Source organism: Emydura macquarii, unplaced genomic scaffold, assembly GCF_026122565.2.
Source record: "Emydura macquarii macquarii isolate MOO-44397 ecotype Brisbane River unplaced genomic scaffold, CSIRO-AGI_Emac_v2 contig_3240, whole genome shotgun sequence".
Lineage (NCBI taxonomy): Eukaryota > Metazoa > Chordata > Testudines > Chelidae > Emydura > Emydura macquarii.
In genome coordinates, this window is record NW_027133377.1 from 6,372,057 (window position 1) to 6,395,701 (window position 23,645).

At 38.0% G+C, this 23,645-nt stretch overlaps 1 protein-coding gene across 1 annotated transcript in view; it reads left to right on the top strand.

Moving 5' to 3' along the window:
- Window positions 1-23,645, top strand: part of LGR4 (leucine rich repeat containing G protein-coupled receptor 4) — a 106,873-nt gene that overhangs the window by 67,792 nt on the left and 15,436 nt on the right. The window contains 7 exon segments of the mRNA XM_067532121.1: window positions 4,653-4,724; window positions 6,572-6,643; window positions 19,273-19,488; window positions 20,466-20,537; window positions 21,890-21,958; window positions 22,540-22,611; window positions 22,705-22,776. Of these exon segments, the coding sequence (XP_067388222.1) occupies window positions 4,653-4,724; window positions 6,572-6,643; window positions 19,273-19,488; window positions 20,466-20,537; window positions 21,890-21,958; window positions 22,540-22,611; window positions 22,705-22,776 (645 nt within the window).

The window sequence follows — 23,645 nt, forward strand, 5'->3', positions numbered from 1 at the left end:
ATCAGAGCAGGTTGATGATGGTTTTCTACCAACTCCCACTTATGCTGATGGTCCCCTTCCCTCACAACCCAGCAGCCCTGTTATACATCCCACCCACCTCAGCCCCACCAGCCACAGCCCCCAACATCCAGGAGCAATGATCTGGACTGCTCTGGCAGCACTACCCCCTGGTTTTGAGGCTTCTCTCCCTTGGTAAAGCTCTGATTTCCCAGACAGACACATGCACCCTGGCATAGCTACACTGGCATAGCCGCCCCTACTGTAGATGCAGCATATGCCAAAAAGGGCAATTTTTCTCCTGTTTAAGAACATCACCTCCCCAAACAATGTAAGCAATGCCAAGAGAAGTTCTCTTCTGTCTGCATAGCAGCATCTACACTGGGGTTTTTGTCGGCATAGCTATGTCAACTGTTTGTGTGGGTTTTTTCATACCTCTGACAACATAGATATGTTGATATAAGTTAAAAGTGTAGACCGAGCCAGTTTGTGTGTGGTTTTTTATTTATTTTTTAATCTTCTACCAAAAACCCCTGGGTGTGGTTCAATCAATCTACTAATTTTTCATTAATTCCTCCTCTAACGTATTAAGAATAATGTGAAGAATCTGACTTGGGGCTTTTCAGTTACAGCACATATGCAAAATAAATGTAAATGTGACTTTTTTCCCCCCATTTCTTTTTGGCTGGTTTTGAAATAAACCTTATTCTATGAAGAAAAATATCCCCATCCTGACAGCTGCAGCACGCTGCAGCAGAAGAAAGCTTGTTAAAATGGTGCATAATACGTTAGTCTTAGCCTAACCATAGTTGGAACCATAGTTGGAAGCTTCTAATGAGAAGCCGTGGTCCCCTAGGCTAGTACACGCATGATAAATGTATATTTGGCAAACTGATTAGTAAAGCCTTTGCACACTTGGCCAGTTGTATCCTGTTTGCTGGAAGGCTGCCAGACTTAGGCGGAAGGGAAATGTAATGGATTGCAATTTTTCTGTTGGTTGGTTGCAACAGGCTGAATAAACAGGGGTTGCCTTAAGGTAGACTAAGTATTCCTATTTAAAGTCACGCAAGCCTTGCTTTTGCTTAGTTGTGTTTTGTTTCTAGTGCACAATATGTTGTGGCAGTGGCAGTGGATGGGATTGGGGTTGTTCAGCTTTTTGTTTTTTGAAAATAAAAAATATTATAGCAGATGTTTTACCAAGTCCAAAAGCAGCCCATTTAGCTGGGGAGCGTTTTGGAACTACAGCTGCTGTTCTCAAATTTGTGGGGAACGGTGCTTTTTTGAATAAATGCTAGATAATCAATGTCAGTAGCTGTCTGATTACTGATATAATTTGGTGCTATATGACTGTTCAGTTGTTTCTGTTGATTTAAGGGTTTCTGTTTAGATTTTTAAAAAATCAGTTTGTATCGTTTTTGAATAAACAGCTGTGTTTTTGGAGACAGCTGGAAAAATACAGGTTCATAAAATACTCATACAATTTGTAGGGACTGAGAGGCACCATGTTTCATAAGTGTTAGTTGTCAGTGCCTTTTTTAGGAAATCATTAAAAAATCATGCACACTTTTAAGGAAAAAAAAATGTAATACAAACCATTTACGGGCAACTAGCTAGGAAATGTAATATTGAACTTATTTGTTTTTCATTGCCGTGTGCATTTTTCAGTTGTTTTGATTCTAAGAATTAAAAAAATCATGTTAGTCCCTCCTCCCCCCTGCCCCAAAACCATGAGATTTAAAAATATTAATAGATGTTGGGTTCCTTTTTGGGGAAGGGGGGTAGGGGGCTTTTGATGTCAGAACCTTTAAACTGTATTTGGATCATAGTCTTTTTAACCAGGAGGTCTAGAAACTGACCCAAAAAAAAAAAAAAAAAAAAAAGTTGAGTGTCTTGTGTATTTATCTGCTTCCAGGAACTGGGGTTTTAAGAGCAATACACAGTGATAGACTTGCAAATTACAAGAGTGTTTTCTTGTCTTATACTCGTGTTGTAAGCTGTTTGGGGCAGGAACCATCTTTTTGTTCCATGTTTGCACAGTGCCTAGCACAATGCGGTCCTGGTGCATGACAAAGGCTCCTCTGTGGTAGGGTAATGCTACTAATAATAAAGAACTGGCAACACTGCGACCTCTGCAGTTTATTGTATTTGAGAGGGTAGGAAAGAGTATGGGGGTTTTTTTTGGTTTTGGTTTTTTTTAATTTGGAAAGCATATACAGCACCTACCATAATGGGGCCATGGCCTTGACTGGGGCTTTTAGGTGCTACTGTAAATTTAAAAAAAAATAGTGAGCCTGAGCTATGCATATTAAAATTCCAATCCTGCTGAGTCTTTTGTACTTGATTAGTTCCATACATTTCAGTGGGGCACCTTGCATGCTTCTTGCACTTTTGCTTAAGTCTTTGGAGTATCGGGGTCTACAGCTGCAGTTCTTCTGGTGGATTCTGGCCATGACCACCTAAACCTGGATCTGGGTTTCTTCATGCCATCAGAGTCCCAATTGACATCTGTGGAACAACTTCACAAAAATGATAGTAACCCCCTTTTTCTTCAGCCTGTTAGTACTTGGACACAGATATCACTCATTACCCCTTTCACCTTTCTGTTCACAAAGGACAGTCACTGCTCCATTTGTTTATATATAAAAATATCATTGTTGTCAGGCAGATGGAACATTTAATTAAGGTGCTGTCTGCTCTGCAGAAGTTTATTATGGCATCACTTCAGTCATAGGCAGATTTACGTTGGAGATAAAATTAATGTCTAGGATGATCTGTTACAGAGTGAGAGATAAAAGATGAGATTAACAAAATAGTAATTTTGCTACCTTTTTACAAAACTAAGACTCTAGTGAAGAACATAAGAACAGCCACATTGGGTCAGGCTAGTGGTCTATCTAGCCCAGTATACTGTCTCTGACAGAGCCAGATGCTTCAAAGGGAGTGAACAGAACACGGCAATTTCAAGTGATCCATCCTCTGTCATCTAGGCCCAGCTTCTGGCAGTTAGAGGGTTAAGGACACCCGGAGCATGAGATTGTGTTCCTGAGCATCTCGATTAACAGCTATTGATGGACCTATCCTCCATGAACTTGTCTAATTCTTTTAGCCTTCGCAACATTCCATGACAACGAGTTCCACAGGTTGACTGAGAGTTATGTGAAGAAGTACTTCCTTTTGTTAGGCTTAAACCTGCTACCTATTAATTTCATCAGGTTGATGGGTTTATTGCTATTATTGCTATTATCTCCCCTCTAGAAACAATATGCTAGTATTTTTTCCCTTGATGCTGGATCAATTTACCATTCTCTGGAATAGAGATGATAATTTTTAATCTGCTGTTAACTTTTTATTAAGCAGAATAAGTGTTAGTAGTCAGAAACAATGATTGTTTTGTACAAATGTTCCCATTATATGTTTCCATTATATAATCTACACTGACATCTTCAGACCTCAATTTAGATGATAAAGCAAATAAGGAAGCTAATATTTTGGCTGAAACGATTCTTTATTGTAATGTTCTCATTTTTTGGCAGCTAGGGATTACCAGGTGTTCTGCATTTTATCATCTCTCTTACCTTAATAAAACATCTAGTGTTGCAGATATTCGCAGCTCAGGAAAGGTTAGACCACACAGCAAGTACTGATCTGGAAGTTGGCAAAATGTTTGAAGAAAATACAAGGGGGAAAAAATAAGTAGCTGAAATTCTGTTGCTTGGGTGGGTTTTTCACCTTGTGTTCTGAAGAACCTTCTGTATCTATGATAGTGAATATTAATGTTAGTTTATTAATGTGTATTGTATTAGTATCTAGGAGAGACTTGGCCCTGTTGAAGTCAATGGAGGTTTGTGTTTGACTTCAATGGACCCAGGATATCACCTTGAATCTAGTGGTGAACATCATCAGAATTTTAAGATGTTCAGTGCAAACCTTTTTCACAGCCTTCATTTTAGCAACTAACTATTGCTGCTTGACCACATCATTTCTTTAGAAGCTGCTGGCTAGATTAAAAACATATGGATAGCTGAATATTCTTTTTACCTAGGCTGTGCTGGAAGCCTCAGGAACATATTGGTAGCAGCTAACTCATTTTTCAAACCCAGTTTCATAAGAAGAATCTTAACTCATCCTTTGATGTGTTAGTTTTACATTTTCAGTTTCTCCTTTAATTGCTGATAAATAAGGGGTTGAAGAATAAGGAGGGCTTTCTGATTTTGTTAAAAGGATTATGTTTTTGGGGTGACACCAGACTTAATTTTTTCTTGAGCTTGGGTGGCTAAGTGGGAATGTAAACATAGTCTTAAATTATCATAAAGGAAAAGCTCATGAAAATCTGCATGAGCACTCTCTCATTTCTGAAAGCTGCTTCTTCATGTATTGCATTAATCAGATAACTTCAGTTTAAAAAAATGAAAAGAAAAAGAAAATGTATGATTAAATGTGTAGGTCCAGAGAAGTGATTTTAATGCATTATGCTTTATTAAAAATGTGTAATGGTGAGTGAATGGTGGTAAATGTGAAGATCGCAGGTATGATATAATCTGATGCAAAACACACCAGTTACCTGCAAATTTTGATGCACTGATGGTTTCATCTATTAGACAGTGGTAAACGTACTGTATTTTCAGAGTTTGAATTATTACGATTTTTTTTTCCAGACGACTGGCTGGCAATGACCTTTCTTTTATCCATCCGAAGGCCTTGTCTGGGTTGAAAGAACTCAAAGTGCTGTAAGTAATCAAATTTTAGAGCTTCACAGCTAGCCTGTGTACTGTCTTCTTGCTCATCAGCGTGTTTACTGGCAGGCTGGACGGAAACAGAATTTTTTGTTTGGACAGTCCAGTAACATGAAAATCTTCATTGGTTTGTTTTCTTTTGCATAATCCCTCTGTCGTGCTAACCTTGAAGATGATGTGCATTGAATAATAAAAACAGTTGTCAACTTGATTAAACTGTAATTATTACATTTTTTTGGAGTACAGTACTAGTGTTTGACTCCTCTCTGGCTATCCAAAACAGAGAGAAACAATGGACCCAAGTCCTAGGAGGGTTCAGAGGAAACCACCAAGGGTTTTCTCCTTCTATCCTGTCAGTTGCTCTGACACTGCTGTGTGTAGTATGTGAGCCTAGATAGTTTTGGGGTACCATTCTAACTCTGACCCCCCTCAGCAAAGAATATAACACTGCCCGTGTAGTAACTGAGATTGACCACTAGAAGGAGGATTTCTAAGTGAGGCAGTAATAATGTGTCCCTCTCCCTGTGTCCTATTTGTCCCCATACATGAGAATATCCACTACAGCTGGTGCTCCATAGTTAAGGCTGAAACTAGCTTCCTTTTATAAGCCAGATTTTAAAAATAACAAACAAACCTCTGTCCTGTAATTTTAGAGCTTGTACACAAAGACAGGCCCAATAGAGCAAGGATACGAAGAGGCTGAGAGAAGGAAAAAAGGAAGTCTTAAGTGAGGAAGGAAGCATAGGCTTAGGAGTAAGGGGGAGGACTGGGAACTCATCTGCAATACTGCTTACAGGAGGTTTTATAAGTTAAATGCAGGGAAGGTACTCCAATCAGGCCTTTTAAGATATCTGATGCTGGACACCCAAAAACGGAGGCACCCCAAATTTTTAATTCTTACAAAATTTAAAACCAAGTCTTATTAGTTGATGATTAATGTATTTGCGTAGTTACACTTACACAAACCACCTAATGACCCATTTCATAACACCAAACAGATAAACCATTAAAACCATTATGCTGTTGATAAAAAATATTCTTCACTGCCGCCAAAACATTGTCATATAAGAGAACTTACTGAACTCATATAATTTAATGTAGCCTGTCATTCCTTTCTTTAGAAATCACTCTCTCTAAAATCAACCATGTATATCGCACAGTATGATTCCATTATAGAACAAAATGGAGGGGCAAAGATAAGTGTAGGTGAGGCTGTAGTGGGTGGTGAAGAGTTATATGACAATAGAGAACAGGCTGGATTCCTTACTAGTTCATCGCAGACTGTATACCATTTGTTTGTTTTATTTTCCTGGCATTATTCAGTAAGATTTTGGTATTGTATTTCATACTGTGAATGTGCGAAGAAACTCTTTATAATGGGCACACTATATAAATGCAATTATTAAAATAAATTATATTTGCGCCATTTTTTCTAGAAATAGAGGATTCAGTAGAAACAACCATGAAAATGCGAGCGTTGGTAAATAATAAAATGCCATTTATTGAACCAAATTGAGCCCCAGTGTAAATTGTTGCAGCTCCCAATAAAGTCCAGTAGAATTGCATTAGTTTATATCAGAGATGATTTTGGCTCATTATATTGAAGTAATCGGGCCCATTGATGTGGTTTGTTTCATTAATGGAGTGATTGTGTAAGGTGCTGAACTAAGCCACTTTCACTATTATTTTAAAATTAACATTGAGTACCTTGTCTTGAGAATTCCAAAATGCTTTTTCTTGTCCAAAAAGTCCGCTAAAAAGGAACATGATCTCTTGTGTCAAATAGGAGGTGCTTTAAAGATTATTGTGACAATCTTTCACTAACAAAGATTCTTCTACAGAACACTACAGAACAATCAGCTGAAGACTGTACCTAATGAGGCCATTAGAGGACTAAGTGGTTTACAATCCTTGTAAGTTTTTTTTTTTTTAATTTGTTCATCCTCCCTATGTTATATCTCTCTCTCTCTCCCCCACCCCCACAACCTAATATACCTATTTGCTGCATTCTAGAACACATTGAAATGCAATGATTTATGTAAAATAATGTTTATGGGCTTAATATATTAATTTGAAGTGGAGCAGAAATTTCCACCAAGCATAGAAAGGAATTTCACAATATTACCTCTGAAAAGAATAACTTTCATAAACCCCTCTGTGAGAGAGAATGTAAATACAGTGCAGATATGGAAGATCCACATTGGATCATTCTGCATGCCTTAAGGTGTTTAAGCATCTTAAAAATTTGTGCATAAGTGTGTGAGTCTTTCGTTGTTGGGGAAGGGGGCATTTGCTTCCTCCTTTTGTGAGCGCTAGTTGAGATTTTCATAGTGTTTATTTTAATGGAAGATGCCTAAATGCTACAGACTGCTATGGAAAACTCCCACCATTATTTCCAGTCACCTCCAATTATCATACAGGGGCTTTTATTATCTTGTGGCTTTTGGTGGTTTGGCTCCTCTTGCAGGGCATCTTGATGGTCAATTGCAGCTCTATAGGAGGTGAATGCTTTTCACTTTGATATACTACATGGGTTTTTCTCCCCCCTCCCTATCTACTTTCTGTTCTTTGCATGCCAAAATCCTGGTTTCCACACAAAAGTCCTCTCCCCTCCAACTCTGCAGTTGGTCATGGAGCACCAGTTACAAGTTTTGCACAGCTGCTTCACCACTCCATAAGCAGGGATCTTGGGCATTGCAGTCTCATAGTTGTGATCCCATGGGCTCTGGCTCTGCTACACCCGTGCCTTTCCCCCCCTTCTCTGTAAACCAGAATAAACAGTCTAAAGGTTGGCTGCAGCTTGCACTGTTGTGGAGCAGTGGCGTATAGCGTGCAAGTGTGTGCATTGACCTTTGCACCTCCCCTGTACTATTCTGCTCCTTGGATGCCACACACATGAAAGGCAGTGGGTTTGTGGGCAGAGCTTGAGCAGAGCAGAATAAAACATAGGCTTTTCTCAACAGTTGATGGTGAGTTTTGATCCATGGACTGTCCAGCCTTTGTGGATCCAAGAGTAGTGCAGATGTGTGCTTCCCCTGTCCCCATCAATTATGGGCTCTTTTCTTGATACATGCAAGGGAATCCCTTTAATTTTCATGGAGAACCACATATCTTGGGGGAGGAGACTATACTCCAGTGTATGTAACCTCTCTGAATTTAAAAGGTCTACAGGCTGGTGTCCAGGGATGCCTCATGCTAAGACGAAAACACTTCATTGTTTTGATGTGCTCCTTACTGAGCAAAAAGTTCTCTTTCTTGGTATCAATATTGTGCTGATGTTGCAGAGGAGATTATATCCATTAATATTCCCACTGTCTGGAAGCTATCCTTTTGATCTGTAGTGAATAAGCTTTTGTCTTCACATACATACGCACCTTTGATTAAACAGTCTTCTGATTAAACCTTAGATTATTTAACCCATCAATTGATGGTTGTGATAATAATTTGTGATCAAAAGGGAAGGTAAAATAGACAAGGGAATAGTAGTGAATGATCAAATGAATCCAGAATCACTCTAATTATAATAGGTTTAATAAAATAAAATGAATGATGTTCATTTTGGGGACAAATGAGTGATAGATGATGTGAATGTTGGAGAGTTTGAAGAGGAGGACATTAACAAGAAATAACTTATTTTCCCCCTTTTTCAGATCCCAAGTGGAGTTTGCAGGCCTATCAGTTAGAAAATTTACTAAGCATCTGGATGTTATTGGGTATAAATGTTGGAACCCCACAATGACATGTTAGCAGTCACTTTTCACACTATTTTACTCTAGAGAAATGGATTCAAATTTGATTTGTGTTTCACTCCATTCCCAAGAGGACATCTGTTCGCAATACAAAACCACCACAACTTGTTACAGTTGGCAGCCACCTGATGTTAACACTGCAGTGATGTTTTAGTTTGAGACAGGTGCATTGGTAGATGTGTGTGTGGGAAAAACATGTAAGGCAAATTGTGCTGGACTTTAGAATATATTAGCTCTTTCATGGATACTGAAGTTTTTCCATTTATAATAGGACAATGGTAAATTAGGGATTGATCCTGCAAACCCTCAACTCACACAGTTCATAGTGATTTCAAAGGGAGAACTTCATGCCTATGGGTTGTAGGATTGGGCCCGTAATTTCTATGTCAGAAAATGTAGGAATGTTGATATGAGTGTGCTGCTGTATTACTAAGATGACCTTTAACATAGGAATTTGTCCTAAAATAATAATAAAAAAAAAAAGTATTTAAGGCCCCGCAGCTAGGAAGATCATTGTATAAAACCGATAGCTCTGCGTGATGCATGCTAGAAAATTGCTGCTGACTTTTATTTATTTATATAACCTCCATTCAAAAACTACAAGTTTAAGCATCACTTAATGGGTTGTCTTTTGGCAGTTCCCCAACTTGTTGTGAAGCTGACTTTGAGAGAGATTTTTTCTTGAAGACACAAATTATTTCTTCCTTAAAACTTCAGAATATATTGATAACCATTTGGTTTGCAGCTCCTGTATAGCTGTGTAGCCTTTGTTTTATTACACTATGATGCAGAATGCATAGACAGTTGCCACATTGTAGGTATTCATGATTCCTGTAAATGTACCTGGTTTGAAATAAATAAAATAATTACAGAAGCTTTACAATTCTTACTGTTTGCACAATAGCTGGAGAGTAGCCAGTGTGGTTCTGAATACACAATGGCAACTCTTTATTTTCTGTTTATATTGGCTATTTTCCCAAGTCTCTCTTTTTGAAGAAAGTTAGAATGTAGTCATTATTTATGAAGAGTGCAGTTTACCAAAATGAAGGGTTACAGTGGATGGAAACCCCTTTTCAACACCTCAGGATACTTTATCTGCAGTGATGTGTTTTCACATTGCGAGATGCAGTGATGTCTCTAAGCAGAAACACAGCTCGCACAAATAAATGACCAAGACAAAATGTACTAATTCGTTTTTTCGTATCCAAATTATAGCTGGTGTTGCTAGAGCAGGAATCTGACCAATGTGGAGCCCAATCAATGAAATTGATCCTGTTGCTTTTTGACTTACTGTCAAATATTAACAGTATATGCTTGTCACTTATACTGTTAGGCAACCATAGAACTTATGCAGGTAGAGAAGTGACCTTGTTCCCATCTGAGATTCGGAAATGGATGTGGAGAAGTTAGACTTGCTCAAGGTCACAAAAGAGTGGCCAAAGACAGATACCAAAGGAGAGAAGAGTCTCTCTTCCACTCCAACCCTTACACACAGCTCCAGCAGCTTACAGTGGCCCAATGGAGAATTGTTGGTGTGGGGTCTGCACAGAGCCACCAGAGGCAGCCCTACACACCCACCTCTCAAACTTCCGCATCAGAGGCATATTGGGACAAGAGGCTGGGGTATCTCTATAGCCCTTACTGATTTTGGGGTTGTGATACAATATGTAGAGAGTCCCTGGGATGCTGTTGTAAATTAGAGCAACCCCTGAACTACTCTGATTTATGCCAAAGGCTATGCCAGCCCCCAGCCAGTCCAAAATCTAAGCCACTTTAACCTACTCTCTTCCTGGGTTGGAGTCATAGCAGAGGATGTCTCCTCAGGTTCCTGTGTTGAAACCCCAACACGTTAAAACTGTACAATGAACCATGGTGTGCCTCATTTAGGTATGTAAAATAGAATAATCTTTTTATCCAAGGACTTCAGAATGGTTTATAAAGTTGCAGTACCTCCCTGTACTCCACACAGAGAGAAGTGAAGTGAAGAGGCTTGCCTCAATAGGCCAGCAGGGATTAGACACCCAGATTGTGCCCAACTCCCAGCTATTCAAAAAACCCCAGGCAGCGTTGGTTCCCACTGATAGATATTATCATCTTCCTGAGTGGAAAATTAAACTGGCCATCTTCAATGTTATGAGCAGAATGTTCAAGTTCTTCTCAAATATGTCAATATTTTTAAAGCAGCATATTAAGTAAGTGCTCCTGCTTCACTGTTTTGCATGGAGTTATCTGTAGTGGACGAGTCAGGTGTGCTAAGTGGAGGGACAAGAGGCACGTTCAAATTGTGTTAATAGAACCGCTGTTGTACTAGAACACTATTTGTCCTTCAGTTAAGGAAAAGCGCTGTCTGCTTACACAGATCACAGCCCTTGCAACCTCACTCCTCCTGCTTTCTGGTTCTACCATCTTGCCATCAAGATCCTAATTTTCAGTTCTATAAACAGTGTGGCTGAGATTCGCAAAGCTGCCTAAAGGATTTGGACACCTCGTTTTCATTAATTGTAATGGGATTCGGGTGTCTAAATCCATGAGTCGACTTTGAAAATCTTAGCCAGTAGCAAGCAAAGTATCAGAGAAAGGAGTGCATTGTACTGATGATATTGCATAACTGCAGTAAAGGAATTACTGTTATTGTCCCTGCAGTAATAGACTCCTTCTATGGCTATACTCCTATCTATATATATCTATATAGGGGAAGGCCTCAGGAGTGTGTGTGTGTGCGTGCGTACACATAATTATAGTATTCTATAGTAGCTGAAAGCGTTGCAGCTATTGCAATGTGCTGTAGCTCATGAAGGAGTTTTGCTGATCGTCTCTATAACATTTTTACATATTAAGTTAGTGAGAAATGTGAAAAAATTTCAAATGAATGTTAAAATGTATATCATTTTTTAAAAAGCCATAACTTTCTGGCTTACATACTGTTAACATGACACATTCCACCACCGTTTCTCATGTTGGATAGTACCTTATTCCAAGTTGTCCCAATTACATAACAGTTACAGAATCTGTCCCTAAAAATCTACTTTAAAAGACCTCTGTTTCACTTCTCTTATTTGTCCCTGTAGTGATAACGCTGAATTTTTTTACATGGCTGTCATTCCTCCAGCAATGTGACAATGCTGTATAATAAACAGAGGATTATGACTTGAGTTGGCAGATACAAGTGGCAGGAAGGTTGGATAGTGAAAGAAGGTTGGTGGAGGTGTTTTATGTTTAAATATCCGACATAACAGCGGAAGCCCAATACATTGCTTTCTGAAATAAATGATTTCCCATGCCCTCAATTATATGTTTGTATGAAAATATATCTTTTAAATAAAAAAATTCAATCCCAAAATATCAATGATAGAAAACCCTCTCATGTAGTGACTACAGTGTCACTGCACTTTCTTGATAAGCAAGCCAACACTGACGTGTTCCTTGTTCTTCATTCCTTATATTACTATATAATCATACTGTAGTCTTTCCTGCCAGGCCAAGTTGTTAGTTGCACTGGGTTTTTAATAAAGAAGGGTAGAAGTTTGCTTTAAAACATTTTTGAGAGGTGAAGTTCAATGCCGTCTATTTTAGTTATTGGTTTGCTCACTACACACACACACACACACACACACACACACACAAAATATTTTCACTGGCTTGGGTCTACACTACAAACTTCTGCTGGAATAGGTAGGTTGGTCAGAGGTGTGATGAAGTATGATTCCTGACCAATATAGCTGTGACAGTGAAAGCCCTTAGAGTAGATGCAGTTACACCATCAAAAGTACTTTTACCAGTAGCTTGTTTTGCTCAGGGCTGGAATACTTACAAAAGTGCCGTTGGAGCTCGGTGCCATTATAAGAAGACTATATTGGCACAGCTTCTAGTCTAGACCTGGCCCAAGTTGCTGAGACATCAAGACTAATGCATTAATGCATAAATTATCTTTTATAAATTATTTATTTATTAGGCTGTGGGCAATAAAACTTTTGTGTGTCCATATATGAGGATGAAATGCAGAGTGGGGGATGACTAAAATGGTAAAATGGTGTAATGGATGGTTGCAGTGAATCATTCTAGTTTAATGGATACCCAGGATAAAAAAAGCTGATAGTGTTCTTACTGTGGGTAATAGAGGTAGGTTCGGATTAATTTGTCTACTCTGACTAAATGCATGCTGCTACTCTGAAGTATATTTTAGCAGACTTCACAGAAAGTTTAATTTTAGACGTGACAGATTGAGGGGAAACATCTTGAAAATGAAGATTTGAAAATGCAAGAGTTCCTTGTATTATTGAAAACTGATGTTTTACTAATTGTATCATTAATTTTACTGTAACAATTCTGGATCAGAGACCTTTGAATACAAAATTACGGCCTTATCTCTAGGGATAATCTAATGGATGGATTTAAGGTATATGTCAATGAGCACCAATGATTATTTTAAGGTAACTAGCATCACTGTTTGATGCAGTCCTTTTTCTAACTAACTAATCTGGGGTGGGGCGCGGGGTTCCCCTGAGGTTTTCAGTTCGACTATGCTTTCTGTTTCTCCACTGTTACTAAAGGTTTGAAGATGATCTGTGCATACATGTAAATCTATATCAAACTGTAGAACTGTGCTGAAGGCACATAAGCAAGGTAGTGGGAAGGGAGAGTATTCACCATGTTTATACTTTTTTAACCTGCAAAAGAAAGACAAGTTCAGATATGCTGAATTTGCTTCCCCGCCCCTACATTTGTTAAGAATAGTAAATGTTTGAGTGCTCTTTTGAGCTGTGTGCTAAAGGAAATAAATGATATTTTAAAATGCAGCTGTTTAAATGCACTACTTCATGGACTTTACAGAATTGTTGAGTGAAGGAGAGCCTTGTTTTTGCATACAGTGTGTACCTTCAGGAGCCACCTGGTTTCACTTGAAACCGAGTTGTGGGGTGCTTTTTAGCTTCAGGAATCCCTTCAAATTTTGTACCTTATCTACTAATTGGGTTAACTTGAGGAATTACATTCTATAAGTTTTGAGTTAAGAATCAAGGAGTGAGCGAGTGATTTAGAAACTGAATGCACCAGAATGTTTTTGTTTTATAACTGCTGTGTGACTGCAAAAGAAAATTGACTCATTCACTTCATGTTTCAGCAGTAATCATTCTGATTGCCCTATCAGTTGTTGTATGGTTCCATTTACAAGGCATGTGGGTAAAAGATTAACACCCAACACAACTCCAACATGTAGAGATAACCTGCAGCAAATTTTAAATGTGTCAGATGGTGTTATGCAGAGATCATGCATATGGAAAAAACACACTTGGCAAGCCATACTTGTCTATTGAATTAAATTAGTTTATTAAACACTTGGATATTTGCTGAAACCTCCACACTTTGAGTGGAGCAAATTCATGTATTTGTGTCCCTTAGCACTTGAGATATAGTGAGCAGCTGCTAGATGCAGTGAGTAAATGGAACTTGTTTGAAAATCTAAAATCTACTCCAGAGTTGTTTGTGATTTTCCTTGTGGTTTTTGAAGTAGCACTTGAAAGGAGCAAAGTTCATTACTGATTGCAATTGACCAAAAGTAGTTTAACACAAGTGTACACTCCATAGTGATTGCTTTCTATTAATATCAACATTTAACTTTTACTGTGAGTATAATACTGTTACATTTCCAGAAACAAGTAAACTGAAGAGTGGGAAGGGAGCAGTTTGATTTAAAACCCTATCTGGAAAGGAAAACAGCAGCTCCTTAGGTTTTTGACAGCTTAATTCTAAACAAAGCCATGAATTTCTTCCCTCTTAAGGGAAACAATAACAAAATGTGTGTGAGGAGGGGTTTGGCCTCTGGCGAGGCATACATTTGTCATTAGCATTACCAAAATCATGCTTAGGAGATTTTGATCTGTCAGCTGCTACCTGGTGGATTTTGCTGAGGGTATATGGGCTGGGTCTGTTAAGGGAGATCTGAAGAAACTGCTGGCCAGCCAACTAGGGCCTGCTTTTATTACAGTGGGCCGATCTGATTGATTGCCCTTTAAGAGAGAAGAGAAAGCTGCCAAATTCCAGCTACAGGCTGGATGGAGACTACCGAACGGGAGGAAGACTTGGATTTTGTTTTTTCCCCATGCTCCCTTCCTGTCTTTCTTGCCCCTTGCCCCTCAGTTTTTCACCTCCTTCCAATCCTGCTGGCATCAGCACACCTGCAAACTGCAATTGTGCATCTCTCTGTCACTCTATTTATTAGTGCTCCCTGCTCTGACAATCACCCAGGCTCGCAGCTGGGAGCTGGGGAGGGATCACAAATTAAACAGAGCAAGGAAAGGAGCTCTCCTTTTGTGAGTGCATGACTCTTCCTTCCTGTCATGTTTCAGAAGCTAGTGAAAGAAAGGAATAGGCTGGGGAAACAACACAGAGTGGACTAGGCAGGCAGTGGAGGCTCACACAGGCTGGCACAGGAGATGTCCCAAATATGGGATGCTCCTGCTACAGGAAGAAATCTTAGTAGGCCTATCGTAGGGCATTATTGTTTGAACAGATGACCAAGGGTCTTTAACCCATTGAGCTCCCCTCTGGCTCTGATAGAATGTGCTCCCCAGAATCCTCAGCTGGAGAGCATTACTGTTAGAATGCTCTATCTATGTGATCTTTCAGTGTTAATGCTGAAATGTGTGTTTTAGTGTGTTATAGTAACCTGCTGTTATTGCAGCTTCACTGGGGTGTGGTTGTATTTAGTCAGATGATTTATACTCTACCATTGTATATCTGAAAAAGTCACCAATTTATCAAGCTGTCTCAGTGCTGATAGTGAGGAGCTGTTTACTGTAGGGTTGGTTTCTAATGCTGTGATTGAGGAAAGTTAGCTTGTTCCAAGGGGACTATACAGGCAACCTCGTGGTGCTTTGCTGTATATTTTGTTGGGCTCCCTGTGTGACAGAAAGCCACTACCTTTGCCTCTTTATTTAGGGTTTATCTGTGTTTATTCTAAAGGTTGTTTGCTGTCGTGTTCTGTAAAATTGTGGCCCACCTGTCATGTTTTTCCCAGAATTACACCCTCCATGACTGGCACATCTTCAGCAGGTCGTGTTTGAGAATTTTATAAGCAATTTAAATGTATTTGATTCAAAATCATAACTTGGCAGGCAGCAGCTGCAATAAAAACTAATTCAAAACCACCAGCTTGATCTCCACTTTTTAGAGAGTAAGAAACACCACCTTTGAGGTAGGAGGGAAGGTCTTATCGCCATGGTTCCAAAAAAGTCAATTTGGTGGCTGCAAGCTGTTAAGCCATAGGTTTGTTTTATCTTTTAAACCTAATTTCAATGTTGTACTCTTATGAGAAGTACAGGACACCTGGCTTTCTCTCCTACTATCTCTCTTTTCCTCCCCCAACTTGTGTGGTTTGAGCTTATGTGAGAGTAGAACCTGACAGGTAATAAAAGCAAAAATGACAGCTCAGCATCTAAACTATGAATTTATAGACTGAAATTTAAAGTAGGCCTCTCACAAGCCAATGCCTATAGGGGAAGCTGGAATTGGAGTAGCTTCTAAAAGATTAAGGAATTTAAGTATATGCTGCAAGCTGTAATTTAAACATGAAGCCTTATCTTTAATGCTTTAATCAACAAAAAAGACAATCTTTTTAAACCTACAGTTCAGCAAGGAATATTGACCCCATTCTGCTAGTTAGTGTTAGTAAACCTTTCCCTATCCCACCTTCCAAAACCCAGTAATATTGGTGGTTGCCTTTATGAAGAATGTTATATGGTAGTTACCAAATATTTAGGTTTTTTTAAAAAAAATTTCTTTTTGGTTTGCCTCTTAAGATATACCAACATTCATAATACAGGTTAATAAAAAATGCACGTTCAGATTCAATAGCTACATTATAGCTCTTCTTGACAGTGCCAATATACTGTAGGTAAGAATTAGTCATTTGAAGGGGAAAAAAATAAATTTAGATTAAACTCTGGCATAGCATTTCAGCCTGGGAAACAAAAAGTAACAACTATTAAAATCTAGTTAAGTCCTGAATGCCACAAAATAAAACCAGAAATATAACACTTTTGGGCCTGGTCTACACTAAGAACTTAGATCAGTGTAACTACAGCTCTCAGAAGTGTGAAAAATCCATACCACTGAGAGATGTAGCTATACCGACTTGACCACTGGTGTAGACAGTGCTGGGTTCATAAAAACCCACAGTGATGGGGATTCCACAACCTTCCTTGGAAGCTTGTTCCAGACCTTAACTACCTTATACTTAGAAAAATTATCCTAATATCTAACCTACATTGGATTAAGCCCAATACCATCCATGCTGTGATATATAGAATTTAGCAGAGTGAACTAGGGATGAAGTGTCTGTCATCTGTTACTCTGAATTTCAGTGCTGCAGTTGGCTTACATCATAACCTTAATGTTGCGCCTTCCTTTTTTGGCCCTTAGTTGTGGAGTGACAGCTCACTGAGACATTTTACAATTGAATACACCTGAGGAAATGTAACTTGGTGGAGGTATTTAGAAAAGATCACACTGAAAGTACACACCTCCCTGCAGCAGAAATGGAAGAGCTCGTGATTAGTAATCACAAGGACTGAGAGCATTACATGTGTCTCAAAAGTATGTTGAGTTACAAAAAAAAAATTAGGGCATTTGATGAAGAAATGAGTTGGATATGTTTATTCCAATGGAAAATAATTCTTTTGATCTTCAGGGAGGTGTATGAGTTTTGGAGGGGGGAGATGAAAGACAGGTCATTTCTAGTTATTCCCTCCCCCCCCCCTTTTCTGCCTCCCCCAAGGGAACCGCAGATTCTCTTTATCACCAGACATTTAATTTCTCTGGAACGTTCTAGTCTCAGCACAGGCTAAAAGTATTCACAAATAAGGGTGTACACAGCTGCCAGATCATGGGACAAGTGATATGCAGATGCCAGTGTATGAACCATAGGAATTACTCTTTGATGTATCGGTTTAAAGGCTTTAAGATGAGCCTCTTGGGCTTCAGAACATTTAAATTTCCCACTTCCAATACTTGCGTGTTTGTGGCTTAATTTCATAGCTTTTATTTATTTATTTATTTATTAAATGGGAATTCAACTTCTGTTCTTTTCCCAAAAAGTCTTAAAGATGTGAACTGTCTCAACACCAAATCCCTTTCATATAAGCAAGCTAGGGAAATGTGGTCTAAATGAAATTACTATAAGGGGTTCACAACTGATTGAAAGACCGTATCAATGGTTTGCGGTCAGACTGGGAGGCCTGTCAAACAAGTGGGACCCTGCAGGGGTCAGTACTATCCAGTATTTTCATTAATGACTTGGATAATGGAGTGGAGAGCGTGCTTATAAAATATGCAAATGACATCAAGCTGCGAGGGTTTGCAAGCACTTTGGAGGACAGGATTAGAATTCAAAAGGACTCTGACAAATTGAGAATTTGGTCTGAATTCAAGATGAAATTCAATAACGATAAGTGCAAAGTACTACTTCTTCGAGTGCTTGCTCATGTCAATTCCAAGTAGGTGTGTGTGCACTGTGTGCACAGTCGCTGGAAGGTTTTTCCCCTAGTGGTATCCAAAACGTCGGCTCTGGAGTCCCTTGGAGTTGTGCCTTCATGGTGCCCTATATAGGGCCCCACCAGCCTCCCGCCTCTTCAGTTCCTGCTTGCTGGCAGACTCCGACAGAGGGGTAGGTGGGTGGGTTTGGAATGGACATGAGACACACATCTCGAAGAATGACGGTTACAGAAGGTTAGTAACAGTCTTTTCTTCTTTGAGTGCTTGCTCATGTCAATTCCAAGTAGGTGACTCCCAAGCACCCCTTAGAAGGAGGGGTCGGAGTTCAATGCACTACTGATTGTAGCACCACTCTACCAAGAGCCCCTTATTTCTGGCTTGTTGAGTAATGGCGTAGTGTGGATGGACAGCCATTTTGCAGTTCTCATTTTAAATTCCCTGAAACCTAAAGAAATATTGTGTAACCTGATAGCTTAGCTGAAGTTGGTAATTGAAGCAAAACTAATTGTTAAAAGTCCTTTGCTACTCTTTTTGAAAGAGGAATGAGTCATTTTCCATGTGAAGATGCACTATTACTGCTAATATCCATGATTGGAATTAATTTGGAGAAATAAATATAGTGGCAAAGCTCATCCTATGCAGATAACACTGGTAGCATTAAACTTCGATATTTTTTTCTAGAGTATGTCTGAAAGGATTCTCTGCTAGAAAGAGAGAAGTCTCTGAATTTAGTTGATGATATAATCCTTTATTTGCCAACATGATTCATTGTTCTGATATGAAGTTCAAGAATATATATTTAATACTCTTATTCTCTGGGATTGGTCACTTGAGAAAGAAGTACAGTAATAATAGAAAGCCACACAGTAATAGGATCTAATGCTATTTACAATGTAGGTAGAGATAATCTCAATCAAGATAATGTGTCTGCAATATGCATTAAGACCATCTCTTTGTAAATTTGTTCCAGTAGTGTGTACTGCTGTCTATAATGGCGTTTTGTGTAGAATTGTTGTCCATTCACTTAAAAGTTTATTGTAATTTTAAAAAATATTTTACTTTGTTAAAAATGGACAGGAAACAAATAATTTTGCTATGTGAATTATTATCTGAGCTGTTTATTTGGACAAAAAAAGTTCAAGCCCATTTCAGTGGCTTCTCAAAACTTTTAGATGATGAATTCTTCCAGTAAAGCTATTTGAGTTTTTAAAAATGTTTGAGTGTGATAGGGCTTTTCATCCATACTTGTACTTAATGAAGGCTCATGAACTTGACTAATTTCAATTATTTTTGTTTCCATTTAGGCGTTTAGATGCTAACCATATTACTGCAGTTCCAGAAGACAGTTTTGAGGGTCTTGTCCAACTACGTCATCTGTGGCTAGATGACAACAGCTTGACTGAAGTCCCCATTCATCCACTCAGCAATCTTCCTTCTCTGCAGGCCTTAACTCTGGCTCTCAACAAAATAACACACATTCCTGATTATGCATTTACAAACCTTTCAAGCCTCGTTGTTCTGTGAGTGTTAGCAGCTTTTCTCTTCACAACTCAATTTGATCCTCCAAGTGTGGATCTGATTTATTTAGGATTGGAATGAGAAGTTTGTTCTGTTCTATTTTACTTCAGGTGGCTAATAGTTTGTATCCCAGCAACACCACAAACTGGTACAATTATCATCTGTACTAGACAGGTCTGCGAACAGAAAATCAAAAATGCCATGACTGAGATTGCTCCATGATTTTTGATTGCATCTCTTTTTGGTAACATAGTAATTCTTGAAAACCAACAACTGAAAAAAGTTGACAAAGGAAGGCACTATATTTTTTAGAGATGGAAATATCATCTGCCACAGGCTTGTTCCTTACGGATATTTTTCTAGTGCTTTCTTGAATGTAGGCTTAAATGTGTCTGGGAGTGGGATTAACACTAGAGCTGGTTCAAATGTTGAATTTATTTTTTTAATTCAGATTTTCATCACATTTTTGGGAGTTTCTCAACTAGCAGTAGAGCTGGTTGAAAGTTTTTAGTTTTCAAAATATTCTGTCCGTTTCAAAAATCCAGCAAAATAAAAGTTAAGCTTTTGTGACTTTATTTATTTATTCAGTTATTTTACTGTGTCATTGTTTGTTTGTGGGGTTGTTATTTGGTTTTGTTTTGGAATAGGTCTAGGGTGTTCATGCCAGTTTGCTTGAAGACTGTTTAAAAGCTTTAACCATAATCTGAAGGCCCCGCTTTAGCACTTTGAAATTAATTGCAGTTTTGTCAGAATCAGTAGTACTGAACAGGGTCTCGGATAAGTAATTGTGATAATATCTTATTCTCATACTAGACAGACACCTTTTGTCTGGTAATAAGAGGCATTCTTTTGTAAAGCATCACTTCCCCTTACCCTTGAGTGATTTTTCTAAAACATCCTACTACTGTAATATAATACCATACAATTTATGTTAATTTTGTAATTTATTATTTTGAAACTGATTTTATTGTCTCTTTAGGCATCTTCATAACAATAAAATAAAAACAATAGGAAAACACTGTTTTGATGGATTAGACAACCTAGAAACTTTGTAAGTACAATTTCTATGTTAATTTATTGATCTATGTTTTTAGAAGTCTCTTTACCAAACTAGTCACAGAAACTAGCATTTCTGACAAAAGTCTTGGAAAAGATTGTTCAGATAGTGCTAAATTTATAATTAAAGTGTTATGGCTAACAAATAGTTGTTACCTCAATTTACTGTAAGCAATAAATATATTTAAAATATATTGCAAAATATGTTGCCAGTTGTCTTCGGCGATAATTACTTAGGCCCTATGTAATGGTGATATATACTTTGAATGCCAAAGGATAAAATGATATTGAGTTTAGAGGGCTCAGAACTTATAGCCATTAAAGTGTTTTGTATGATGTTGCAAGGACTACAGATTTCCTTTCAGTTTGCTTTATGAATCTCTAGCAAGCAATATTTCACTTAAAAAAAATTTGTTACATTTAAAGAATGCAAAAAATATCTTGAATGAAATCCTGGCCCTACTCAAGTCAGGGATAGCTCCCATTAATTAAAGATGGTGGGGAGATTTTACTCCTACTTTGTGAGGGTTTGAAGGAATATTGGAACTTTAAAACTTTACTTGCTCCAAAAACCCTGTAAATCTTTATTTAAATATTTAGAACAGTCGGTTATCAGGGTAAAGTTGTAATTTGGTATCTTTTAAAGTTAGAAACCAGGTCTAGGGTTTTTTTTTTTTTTTTTAAACAAATCTTTTACTTCTCAGCTGGAAGGAAAGTACACTCTTTGGGCCCAATCCTGCAGCCCTTCTCAGGAAAAAAAATCAATAAGACTGTGGCCTGAGGAAGAGCTGCATGATTTTGCCCTTTGACATTACCTTGTGCATTTTTTGTAAAACGAACAGCCAGCATAAAACGGAGAGCTTGACTGGCTCTTGTGCTGCAATGGTGACAGATCAACTGTGATTAGTTTACTGCGTAGCTGAAAAGTAAATGTTTCCAACAAATTCACTTTGCTAATGTAAAAGATTTGTTTTGTAGGATTTACTTGACTGTACTTCTTCTTTTGTTTAATTATAAGAGTTGTCTTTACTACAAGGTCTGAAGCTCCTGCTATTCTCTAGTGGCTGATATTAGTGTATGTTTTATAAAACCTACGAGATTTTCTGAATAGACCATACAAAATTATCATTCATAGCTACATCTTTTTATTGGTTGTTTTAAAAGACTATATTTTAGTCTTAAATGCTTCTGAAGGATAAAATCATCGAGATAATACAGAATTTAAAGAAATGTATAGCTGCACTATATGTATATATATATCAAGCAACTTAACATGAGGTGTCCACTGTGGAAAATATGTAGCTAGCACTGAGTGTTTTCTGATGCTGATGATGCTGTTTCTACTAGGGATTTAAATTACAACAACATGGTAGAATTTCCTGAAGCCATTAAAGCACTTCCAAGCCTAAAGGAGCTGTGAGTATTACTGCATCTTGTTCGACTCATTATTTTCATCCTTCTCATAAATAAAAAAGCAATCCTAATTCCAAGGTTAGGAATGCCTCTTTTGTCTCATTACCCAGTAATCTGAAATGGATTAGGTTATGCTAAGTAATGCTTTAATTACTGCAGTGCGTAATCGGCAGTTAGTGAGAGAGCCTATTGAAAATGGTTTTGGAGTGATATAAATAAGCAAATTATTCAGGATAGCCAATAACCTAAATCCTAACCATCAGCTATTTTGTAACTGCTTTGGGGCCTCTAGTAGCAAAATTATGTATTTACTGATCATTTAAAAAAAAAAAAAAAGCATAATCACAGTTTTGTGCAAAGTGTAGCTTTCTCCATTTTAACTACTGATATATAGTAGACAAAGGTCTGATCCTTCAGAGTTACTCCTGCAAGTGTGCATAGTCCCATTTGACTTCAGTGCAACTGTGTTTGCAGGATTAAGACCTGAGTTTGCGTATTCTTTGAACAGAAGCAAAATAACAGTTGATTGAATCTAATGGTGCTATATTTTAAGATTTATTTCTCTTTTGTCAATACATTTTTAGGGGATTTCACAGTAATTACATTTCCATAATCCCTAATGGTGCGTTTGGGGGAAATCCTCTTCTAAGAACTATGTAAGTATATTATATATGTGTATTTGTTGTCTGATTTTCAGACAGTGGTTGTGTGAACTGATGGGACACTGAAATTTGTTTTTAATTCCTCAGACATTTGTATGATAATCCTCTCTCTTTTGTGGAGAACTCAGCATTTCAGAATTTATCAGATCTGCATTCCCTGTAAGTACATTCTCAATTTATAAGACAATATCTGAAGTGAGATAGTATGTCTGTGCCCCTACAAGAACTGATTTTGCTGCTCAGATGCTACTTTATGCACAATTTTTATTTACACTTATTTTTAATAAATTTTGCTGTTTGTTCTTGAAATGTCCAGTATTTTGAGAATCTGATAAATAGTCTTAAAATCTTTTCTTCTTCTGGTTAACTTGCATAAGGAAAGTAACCTGAAGCCAAATGCTCAGGTCCTTGCCCAGACAGATTCCCATTCAAGCCAGTAGAGCATATATATATATTTCTGAATATGAGTGGACATTGGGTACGTGTTTGCAGGCGAGTGCATGCACACTTTAAAAAAGATTTCTAGTCTGGGAGTTCTAAGTAATGACTAAGTAAAAACTGATTTCAAATCTTCAAGATTTGAGTTACAGTCAAAAGATTTTATACTATACTATGCTGTATACTTGATACCATATTCATAATGTATACGTATGTGGCACTTCCAAGTGGATTGATCCTGTTTAGGCACAAATGTGGGATTTCACTTGTGTGCCATTCCCAGGCTCTCCTAATCTAAGACTGATGCATTTCAGTGTGTAAAATGGGGACTGATGGTTGCAAAACTACTGTGAGGCTGATCCTTCAAATGTAAATCCTCCACATGTGTAAAAATCAGCACTGATCTTATTTGTTGGAATGGAGCAGTTCTGGGAGTTGGGTCACAGCACCATCTGCAGAAAATTAGCACATTTAACAGTGTTCTGAATTCCAAGCATGATTCTGATAAAATGACAAAGCCACTGAGCAATATCACATGATTTCATAGCATTTGATTAAACATATTTTTACTGTAGGTGTATTCCAATAGC